General features: G+C 48.5%; 1 protein-coding gene across 1 annotated transcript in view; it reads right to left on the bottom strand.

Moving 5' to 3' along the window:
• KCNG4 (potassium voltage-gated channel modifier subfamily G member 4) overlaps positions 1-4,492 on the bottom strand; it is an 11,076-nt gene extending 6,584 nt beyond the window's left edge. The window contains exon 1 of the mRNA XM_011385393.2: positions 3,732-4,492. Within this exon, the coding sequence (XP_011383695.1) occupies positions 3,732-4,481 (750 nt within the window). The 5' untranslated portion in view covers positions 4,482-4,492. The remainder of the gene's footprint in view (positions 1-3,731) is intronic.
• Between the last annotated feature and the right edge of the window lie 6,159 nt (positions 4,493-10,651).

The raw sequence follows: 10,651 nt of genomic DNA, 5'->3' as shown, positions 1-10,651 counted from the left end.
GTCTGTCTGAAGCCATTAGGATAGCTCAGTAACAGGAAAGAGCGAGAAAGAGAGGAGGCGTGAGTGTTCAGCTACAGCTGGCCGTGACTTTCAGCCTCCCCCAGTGGGAGGGAAGGTATTCTCAGCAGCAGAGCTGCCGGCAAGGACTGTGGCTGTGTGGAAGGGCGCGAGGGATGAATGGCAGGGCTGACGAACTTGGCAGAAGACTTGGGCGGAGGGAAGCAAAGAACCTGGGAAATGGCAGCATTTATCATCAGATGGATTGGTGAACAAATGGTGGCATATCAGACAGTGGAATATTATTCAGCTGCAAAAGGGAATGAAGTGCTGACACACACTACGACATAGATAAACCTTGAAAACACTATGCTGAGTGAGAGAAGCCAGACACAAGGGACCACGTATGGTACGATTCCATTTATATGAAATGTCTGATGTAGGGAAATCTCTGTAGACAGAAAGCAGATTGGTGGTTGCCAGGGGCTGGGGGTGGGAGAGATGGGGAGTGACTGCCTAATGGGCTTGGGGCTTATTTTGGAGTGGTGAAAATGCTTTGGAACTTGATAGAGGTGTTGGCTGCTCAACACTGTGACTCTAGTAAGTTGCCACTGAACTGATTGCTCACTTTAAGATGGTTAATTTTATGTTATGAGAATTTCACCTCAATTTTTAAAAATAGAGTACGGATGATGGGAACATAAGTTGTAAAAAGGTAAGAAATTTGTCTCCTTTTATATCCAACACCTAGAAGAATATACCTAGAAGAAATACTTAACTATTGTCAAAGGAATGAAAAAATAAATGTTGTAATTTCCTGTTAACAAGTACCTAATGAGTGGATAATGATGATGAAGATGATTACATTTATTGAGCACTTTTTTGTGTCACTATTGTTCTAACTACTTACAAGAATGACTCGTTTAATCTTCACTGGAAAGGGCTAACAGCATCCCCATTTTACAGATAAGGCAACTGAGGCCCAAAGAGGTTGACTTTCCTGAGATCAATGAGTTCATAACTGGGTAAGGCCGAGATTCATACCCAGAACATCTGCAGTCTGAAGCATCATACTGGACAGAGAAGCAGTTCACAGAATCTAGCTGCCTCAGAAACACTAAGTGTCACCGAGGCCGAGTGTCTGGACCACATGTGGAGTGGCTCAGCATTGGAAGACATTTTTAGAGCCAAGGCGAGGTGAACGCAAATCTTGGCCCCTCTACATACTGTGAGCTTAAGAAAGTGATCAAACTTCTCTGAGCTTCAGTGTCCTCATCTGTAAAATGGGGTATCTACTTTCCAAAGCTACAAGGATCCAGTCCGTTCTGTCAAATGCCAGCCAGCCTCATGAGGGCCGCTTCATAAGCATCATTCTTTCATCCCATCGTGGATGGGCTCCTCCAAAAAATCTGGCAAAGTCTCAATGCTTCTGGGGGTGCTCAGGTACTTGGCTTGGTCCTTTCTGTCTATATGGCTTCCTTTTCCCTCCCTTTTAATTTATAACCTTGGCACAGATCTTTCACCCTGATCACCAACTTTACTCCAAGATATGTTGCTGGGAGAAGTTAGAAGAAAAAAGAAAAGGAAGACTGCTTTCTCTGGGGTCCTCTAATTCTCCAACTCAGCATTACATCGCTCCTGTGTCTGATGGAAGGCTTCTGTGGGTCATATCCCAGGTGTGTTTGCCCCTGCAGGTGGCATTAATTTATGAGTGAATACTGCCAGGGCCTCACAGGATGACTTGGGCCCCCACCCCTCCCAGCAAGGCCTGCCCCCAGAAGCAGCCAGCCGAGACCAGCGCCCGTGGCCAGCTCACTGAATCACTGCCCTCAGACTGACATTCCTGAGGGCAAACGTGTGGTGGGAGACACATCATCTTTTTGTGTAAATGTAAGGACATGGTCTTGAAAGAACAAAGACAGCCCGGTCCTCAGCTTCCTGGCTCTCTCAATTACTATTATTAGTGAGACCGGGAAATAGACACTTGTCATGAGGGCCACAGCCTCTCTCGGGGCAGCACACAGAAAGGCACTACGGCCCTCTCACCCCCGGAACAAGAACGGCAGCCTGATTCCTCCGCTCACGCTTGGGGCTACGCGGTTCGGCGGGCCTCCTGCCCACCTCTAATTTGATTTTCTGAGTTTCCATTAAGCCAAGCATAGGTTCATACCCTAGGTAATTTTCAAAGCATTAGGCTTTGAAAAGACCTTGCCCCTCTGCACGGTCTAAATCCCGGTTCCCTGAAAATCTCTAAGAGGAACAAGCTGGTGGAAATCCAGGCGTCCTTCCTCAGAAACTGGGATCAAGGGCACCCTTGGGGGCTGGAGGACAGAGGCCACTTATTTTGTCTTAATCTTTTTACAGCCGCGTCCATATGGAAATATTTCTGTGAATGAGCAGGTTTTTAAATCACATGATATCATGCTAAAGAATGAAAAAAATGCCTACGATTGGAGCTACAGTCCTCTACGGGGGAAAAAAGCTGGTTAAAGTTGAAACATTTTGGTTGGTTTGCTTTAGGACAAAACATTTATAGGCGGGACAAGATGCATTTTATTCAACAAATAGTCAGTGAGAGCCTATTCTTTGTGAGGAATGTACTGGTTCTCCATCCTAAGTCCTCTCTATCTGGAAAGTTCTCTGATCCTACCTTATTGCCCTGGAATATATCTTTAAGGGGAGGGAATTTATATCGACTGACAATGGTTATAGGCCACAAACAGTGCGCAGTGTCTTACGTATGCGTTTCGTTTATGGGCCCCTCCACCTACTATAATGTAAGTTCTCTAAGTTAGGGTGATGGGGAGACATAGAGGAGTATAGAGCAGGGCAGGAGCGACGTTTAAAACTAGGAAACAACCCAGTTCAACCCAGTTTGAATCTCTCCAATAACCTTCCCAACAAAATATTAGGTTCTTATCTCATTTCTCAGACTATCTGACCCCCTGGGGGCTCTTGGGATCCCCACAGCTCCCTGGAAAGAGAGTGCAGAGTAGGCCAGAAAGCTTTTTACTCTTGCCTTCTGTGGCAGTCACTTGGAAGTTAACTCATCTCTCAGTTCCAGTGAGTCTGTCCGAGAAGCTCAGGAGCGAAGTAAAAAGCAGAGAAACTGAGGAATGAGTATCTCTGCCACTATCAGCATATTCACTCCAACTCTGAGGAAGCCAAATGCCCTGGGCCTCAGTCTCTTCATTTGAAAACAGAGCCGGGATGCCCACCGAAGGCTGGTTCAAGAAGGCAGGGACTTCTGGCCGGGCATAGTACGCGGCACAGAGTAGCTGCTCAATAAATGCATGGCAAATGCATGGAATGTGTGAAACTTCATAAAAATATTACACACTTTATGGAGGAGGAAACCGAGGTTCAGAGAAACGAAGCAGTTTGCCAGAGGTCACAGAGCCAGGAGCAGTGAGGCTGGACCTGCCTGGCCCGCGAAGGCCAAGGGCGGCTTTGTCAATGTCCGAGGTTCACTATCAGAGGCAGGGCCACCTCGTGACTTTCATGGGTCCAAGGTACTTTTGCCTTCGTGGGCCTCTTCCTCCAAAAAATACATTAAAAATTATCTTTTTATGACTGCATTGACCTACAAATGAATATGCTCCATGCTGGATAACATGCATTTTTTTTTTCCTCTTGTTTTAAATGACCTTAAAATATTTTCATGGGCCTTAAATCTCGTGGGCCCTGGGCACTGTGCTTGATGGAGAAATGGACCCTGGTCAGAAGCCACTCACCTTGTCCTCCTCGGCCCTCATGTCGGGCATGGTGCTGACACACAGGCTGACCGCTGTGGTGGCCACAAAGAGGATGGACAGACAAGCAAAGACCTTCCCGGGCAGCCCCGACTGCGGGTTTTCCACCGTCTCCCGCAGCCAGTTCATGAAGAGCCCGCAGCGGGAGGTGTCCACGGCAGGGCCGCACGCCTCCCTCCGTTGCAGCAGGGCCTCCTCCCTGCGCAGCTCGGCCAGCTCTTCCAGCTTAGTCATCAGTTTCCGCCAGCAGCATCTCTCCAGGTTGGCTTCTTCGATCCCCCAGTAGGTCAGCTCCTCTTGGAAGGACAGCACGCACATCTCCCGCAGGAGGGCCAGCTTGCCGGCCGCCAGGAAGCTCACGATCATCCCGAAAGCGCTGGGGCTCCTGTCGAAGAAGAATTCCTGGTTGTCCTCATCATAATCGTCGCAGAGCTGGGCGATCTCCTCGTGGTTCCGGCAGAACTTGAGCTTGCTCAAGCGGCTCAGGGGAAACTCGTCCAGCGTGCTCCAGGGAAGGACATACCTCCTGCCCCCCACATTCACCAGGATCTCCTTCTTCAGGTCTGCCGCCGGGGAGGCATCCAGCGCGTCCACCTTCCGGGCCCTGCGGTAGTAAAGGCCCTTGATGGACGGTGGCTCCACGGAGCCAGGCAAGAGATGACTCAAAGGGCTGCAGGAGCCAAAATGATAGTGTCTGGGATGCAGGCCCCTGACTCTGGAAGGCATGGCCATCGCCGAAGATGTCCTGGCAGCCAAAGGGAAAAGAACAAGAAAACGGGAGAAATCAGTCTCGGGGCAGAGTCCTAGGTGTCGTGCTTGCTTTCCTGCAACGGTATCTGCATTATTCATTCTTTTAATCTTCCATCCCATACAGCTTTATTGGGCACCTACTATATACTTGGGACCTGTCAGTGAACAAAAGAAGACAATGACATCGCTTCCTGATGGAGCACACACTTAAACCTCAGAAGAATCTCCTTGTGGACTGGGTCTTGGGGAGCTCAGTCCTGAGCTGGACAAGTCAGAGCTGTGCCACTTTCAGGCTGTGTGGTCTTGGGCATGTGCCTTAACTGCTCGGATCTAGCACTGTTCATTTCATGACAAGACTCGTACTAACCTTGCAAGGTCCAGTTGGTAAAAATAGAGCTTAAGAGTGTAAGGGGTCCTCAAGGTCACTGCCACCACAGGTGGATTACTCAGCCTCTCTAAGCCCTTTGCTTCATCTATACAGCTGGATTAGTTTGAGTGCCCACCTCATGGAGCACAGTGAGGGTTACGTGCAGTAAGATACATAAAGGATATTTTAAGAACACTTCTAGATGCTCCCAATGCGCCAGGCACCCATCTTTATGCTTCCTTATATTAACATTTCTCGGCAACTCCGTGCGGTAGACGTTAGGATCTCCATTTTACAGGTGAAGAAACAGAGGCATGGGAAGATTAAGTAAGGAGGAATGTGACCATGCTTAGCATGGCATCTGGCTCTCAGGAGAAGCTCCACAATGACCCCTCATCCCTCCTATTTACTTTCTCATTCGGAGGACTTTATTATCTGTGACAGTGCTCTTCCACGTTCATCGGGTGCTTGTCTCAGCCACCCTTGCTGTGTGACCTTGAGCCAGTTACTCCCCCTCTCTGGGCCTCAATCTTGCCATCTGCAAAATGAAGGGGCCTCTAACGCTCTCTCCATTTCAGACCTATTTGGGGCACTCGACTTAGAACAGGGTTTTAGATTTAGCCCATGTGTTTGAAAAATCACCTCCACAACAGTTCTCATCTTCAGCATCCTGCAACCATTTCCTATGCTATTCATTGTAGCCAGAGCTGTTTCCAGAGCATCTATAACCTTACATTCCGAAATGCACTCCAATCAAGAGAAACACACGGCAGCTGGATGGAAATAAAACTTCCTCTCAGTTTTCGAGCCAGTTGGATTCCGGCAGACAGCGAAGAGTTGAATCACAGCCTATGCATTTCACACTTGCTCCCCACACAACATTCTGTTATTCTGCATGTATTACTTCGTTTACAACGTATGGCCAGAGGAAGATGAGCAGCCTGCAAAGAGAAGAGTATTCGGAAATTCAGGGAGCTGTTCCCGAGCATTCTCATTTTCTGACTGCAAAAAAACAAGACCCAGAGAGCTGAAGTGACTCATCCAAGGTCACACAGCGAATCCGATTCCAACTCAGGACTCTGTCTCCCAGCCTGGGGCTCCTTCTAGAACCCAAAGAGCTGCCCTTTATGCATTCACTGCACAACCCCAACTTTTGCAATCCAGTGCCCCCCAAAACAGTCGGCACACGAAGCTCCTTCCAGAGCATTAAAAGGTAGTCACTAAAACAGCACTTAGGCCAAGGATGCCTCACAGTGTCCTGCAAACCCCCACCCCTGCAGCAAACACTAACTTCTTCCCCTGAAGTTTAACTCACCCTCCTGTCTCAGGGAGCCCGTTTCCAGCTGTTTCTTTGCTGGGCAAGGGGAGCCCATGTTTTGATGCCCCAGGAAGAGACAGGTTTGTGGTGGAGATGAAGGGGAAAAATCCCAAACACAGCAGTTTCTGGCAGAGTTAGTTTCCAATCTTTCTTTTCTTGCCTCGTCCAGAAACCCAAAGTCCATTCATTCTGCATCTCTCTCTCCAGCAGCTGCCGAATAGCCCTGGGGGAGTGGGGTGGAATTTTTAAAAGGACCCAAGAAGTCCCTTACCCCATGAGAGGTGAGGGTCTGAGGGGTTCCTGCTAGGAGAGAGCTGTGCCAGCTGTCCTGCTTCAGCTGCGGGCTCTGCACTCTGAGTCCCACAGGGACAGCCAGTGTGGTCCTGCAAGAGAAGGGGGGGCGGTGGAGAATGGGAAGGGCTTAGAAATAATCTCTCCATCAGCCAGGCAGCAGGCAGGAGCAGCAGCAGCCGCTGTTCTGCCAACCGCCTGGAAGCAAGGAGAGCCGTCCTCCTCTCTCTTCCAAGGAGGAGCATAACTTGGAAAAGGCAGAGGACAACTTGGGGCCGAGGCATTTGCAGCTACTTGTCCTTGGCAACCCGGAGGCTCCTTAAGGTGTGCTGATGACAGGCAGGTGCTCAGGTGGAGGCTGCAGGAGGAACTTTTTGCTGCTTTAAACCAGCCTAAGCTTGGGACAGGTTCGGAGAAGCCCAGTCTCCCAGTGCTAGGTGGGAGTTCCGGAGGCTGCATGATGGACTGGAAAGAGATGTGAACCTGGAATCACATACACCCGGATCCCCGGCTCCAACGCGAATGCCTGGATGCCCGTAGGCAGGTGACTTAGTACTTCTGAACCTCGGTTTCCTCATTTGTAAAAAAATATGAGAATAATAGAGGGGTTGGGGAGGTCACACCAGAAGCCACAGAGCAGGCTCCTTCTATGGGTTTGGCTGGTGTGCTTTTCGTGAGCAGCAAGAGGCATAGTTCTAAGGGCCCAGCCTCGGCTCTGCACTTCCCTACCTTGCTGTGTGTCCTTGGTCAGTCACTTCTCTCTCGGCCTCTGTTTTCTCACTGGTCAAGTGAGGACAGTCGAAGCAGTGATGACCGAAATTGCAAAATTATCTTCTCATGTAGGTGTTTAATGTACACTGGCTCGTCTTAATTTTCTTAAAAGGTTCTGGCCCAGTCTCTTGGCTTCCAAAGGTGAGTTATCATTGTCAGCTTAGTTTTGCAGACGAAGTCTGGAGGCCTGGGGAAGAAGCTTGCTCAAGGTCACCTTGCTGGTTGGAATCTACACTTAGCAGAGACTTTGAGTTCCGATGTGAGGATCTGGGAATAAAGAAGATCTGAGCTTAAGTCTTCCATAGCTACCTGGAGCGGGTGGCAGGAGCTGCTGGCCTCAGTGGGCTCTGTGGCCTGGGCTATGGGGATGAATCCATGAAGGAGCAGAAAAGCCTATTGAATAGAAGTGGTCTTGGGTAGTGGTTCTCAAATAGTGTTGCTCGAAGCCCAAGGATTCTGCAGCAATGGGGGGTGACAAAGGGGAGGACACAGAGATGAGACTCCCCGCCTCACCACGGCAGCTCTACTCTGATCAGTTTCCCATAGTGAGTCTCTAAGTGTACCCCACATAAGTGCCGAGGCCCCACAGGCCCAGTCTCCACACTCAGCCCATTCAGAGACACCAGACCGCAGATCACCTGTTAGGGAGGGAGACGCTTTGTCCCTCTTCCCCAAATCTCGCCCTTCCCTGTAGCTGCTGAAACACCTCTCACGGGCCAGACTCCAAAAGGATCTTTCAAGCTCATGCTGTTTTGATCCCTTCCTCTCTCTCTGTCTCCCCTCCTCCCCTCCCCCCTTTATTAGTTATCTTGACTCCACCTCTAAATCTCCCCCAACCTGTCCCTCTGCCTCTTTAGGTCCAGAGCGCATGGGTTCAAATCGAGAATTTACTACTTCTCTCCCCGGCGAACCTCAGCAAGTCTCTTAACCTCTCTGGGCCTCGAGTCACTCATTTGTGAAATGAAGATAATAGAACGTATCTATTGATTCGTTGTGAATATTGAACAAATCAATTTACATTTATAAGGTGCTTGGAAGAGTGTCTGGGGTAAAGTAAGTCCCATTTAAGGGCCTTGCTGTTATTATGAATATTATCTTAACAAATTAAAGTCACACAAGATAGATTTTGATTGAAGACGGGAGTCAGCTGTTAAAAAAACAACAACAAAGAATTCTAAAAGAAAAGTTGAGAGGTGCTGATCAAGAACAAGCCCCTGTTTAAGTCATAGAGGAATCGAAACAAAGAGACGGGGGCAGAACTGTCTGAGCTTGCGTGGTCATTCGATGGCAGGGCCAAGCTCAGTTAGGACTCACAGTCCAGTGCACTTTCCACAGCCCCAATGCCTTCTACGTTACTCAAACTATGGGAGCCTTGACTTTAGTCTGATGTCCAGGCCCATTAGCCCCTACCCTAGGACATTCACTGAGTCCTTCCGCAGGGCTTGGAAAAGTTCCAGTCACCTTTTAGTTTAATGCAACTGTCTTCCTACCCTATAATGTTCCTCCTTTTTGTGTGTACTTTACCTCAGCCAACCAGGGTAAGGAGCCAGGCTCCTGGCCCTTTTCAGCATCCTGGAAGTCTGGGATACAGGGCAGCTCACGCCAGCCCATCTTTGCTCTCTTCTGAAGGACTGTCACCTGCCATGTATTTGTGATAAAGGGCTGGGCCACAGTGACCATATATGAGTCTCCTATGGCAGCTGTAACACAAATACAAATGTATTATCTTACAGTTATGGAAACCAGAAGTCCAAAATGGGTCTTATGGGGCTAAAATCAATGTGTTGTCATGGCTTCATTCCTGCTGGAGGCTCTCGGGGAGAATCTGTTTCCAGCTCTTAAGGGCCGCCCACATTCTTTGGCTTGTGGCTGCATCATTCACTTCTGCTTCTGTCCTTGCTTCTCCTTCTCTGACCCTCCCACTTCTCTCTTGACTCTTGTGATTACATTGAACCCATCGGATAATCCAGGATAATCTCTGAATTTTAAGAACCTTAATTTAGTCACATCTGCAACGTTCCTTTTGCCATGTCAGGAATATATTTGCAAGTCTGAGGTATTAAGATTTGGACATCTTTTAGTCCAGTGAAACATATTTTGGACTTTTGACCTCTAGAACTATAAGATAATAAATTTGTGCTGTTTTAAGCTGCTAAATTTGCAGTATTTATTACAGCAGCAATTCAAGCCCTGACTGGGAGTGGGGTAGGCAGGTCACACACCAACCATCAGAGGTACTTGCAGTTTGTTGAGGAGAAGGTCTTGCCATGTCTGTACAGCCAGGCTCCAAGCATCTGCTTCTGAAAGCTGGGATCCGTCCATGCACGCAACAAACACTTACTGAGCATCCGGGCTGCTGTAGCTGTTACTTACTGGTTGTGTGTCCTTGAGCAGGTTACCTTTCCATTGTGTTCCTCAAGAAAGATGGGGTAATGACAGTTCTTATTGTAGGGAGCGAATGAGTTAATGCATGGAAGCCCTGATGTCAGTGCCTGGCACTTAGTAAATGCTCTATTAGAAATTACTATTTTTATCATCACTACTATTTATTATTATAGGAACTCAAGTCTGCTAATAATAGAGATGCGAAGACCTGGAGGGGAGGGATGGGTCCCAGGGTGCTGCGAGTGAGCAGAGGAGGCAATACATAATGGGGTGCTGTTAAACAATAGTAACTGGCTTGCTTAGTGGGGAAAAATCCTGATTGTAGTGTTTGCCAATTACTATGGTGTAAATACTTCTACCATGACCAGTTATGTGCTAAAAACATAACAGCCCCGAAAGCCAAGCGGGGAAGAGATGCTAATGATGGGCTCTTGCAAACTTGTGCCAGTGGGCTCCATACACACAGCTCACCGGGGAGCCAGGGCAGCGCTTCCCAAGGCGTGACCCTGGGTGAACCTTGATGGGTGAGCAGTGGGAAGGTGAGGCAAGAAATCAGAGCAGAGAGACAGGTGGGAACCTAAAATGATGGGCTTCTCTCCCTTGCTGAGAACTGTGGACTTTACACCAGCTTGGATGATTAAAGCTGTGCAACCTTCTAGCATCGCCCTGGAGAGCTTTTAAAAAACTCCAGTGACTGGGGTACATCCAGATCAATGCAATCAACTTTGAAGTTTGGAGGCCCACATATAGGATTGCTCTGAAATCTCCCCAGGTAATCCTGACATGCAGCCGGGGTTGGGAATGGGTGCTTGAAGTCAGGAGTTGACATGATCAGGTATACATTTTCCAGAGCTCATTCAGACGCAGTGTAAATTGGCACAATGCTGTGAATGGGCAATTTGGCACTGCAACAGAAGAAATGCAGACGCCTTCTGATTTACTATTACATGTCTAGGAATTTATTCTGCAGATATGCTTGTGCGCGTACACAAAGACATGCGTGTAGAGACATCCATTGCA

Source organism: Pteropus vampyrus, unplaced genomic scaffold, assembly GCF_000151845.1.
Source record: "Pteropus vampyrus isolate Shadow unplaced genomic scaffold, Pvam_2.0 Scaffold711, whole genome shotgun sequence".
In the NCBI taxonomy this organism is placed as follows: domain Eukaryota; kingdom Metazoa; phylum Chordata; class Mammalia; order Chiroptera; family Pteropodidae; genus Pteropus; species Pteropus vampyrus.
Note: the sequence above shows the minus strand (reverse complement) of the source record. Positions and strands in the feature narration are given on the sequence as shown.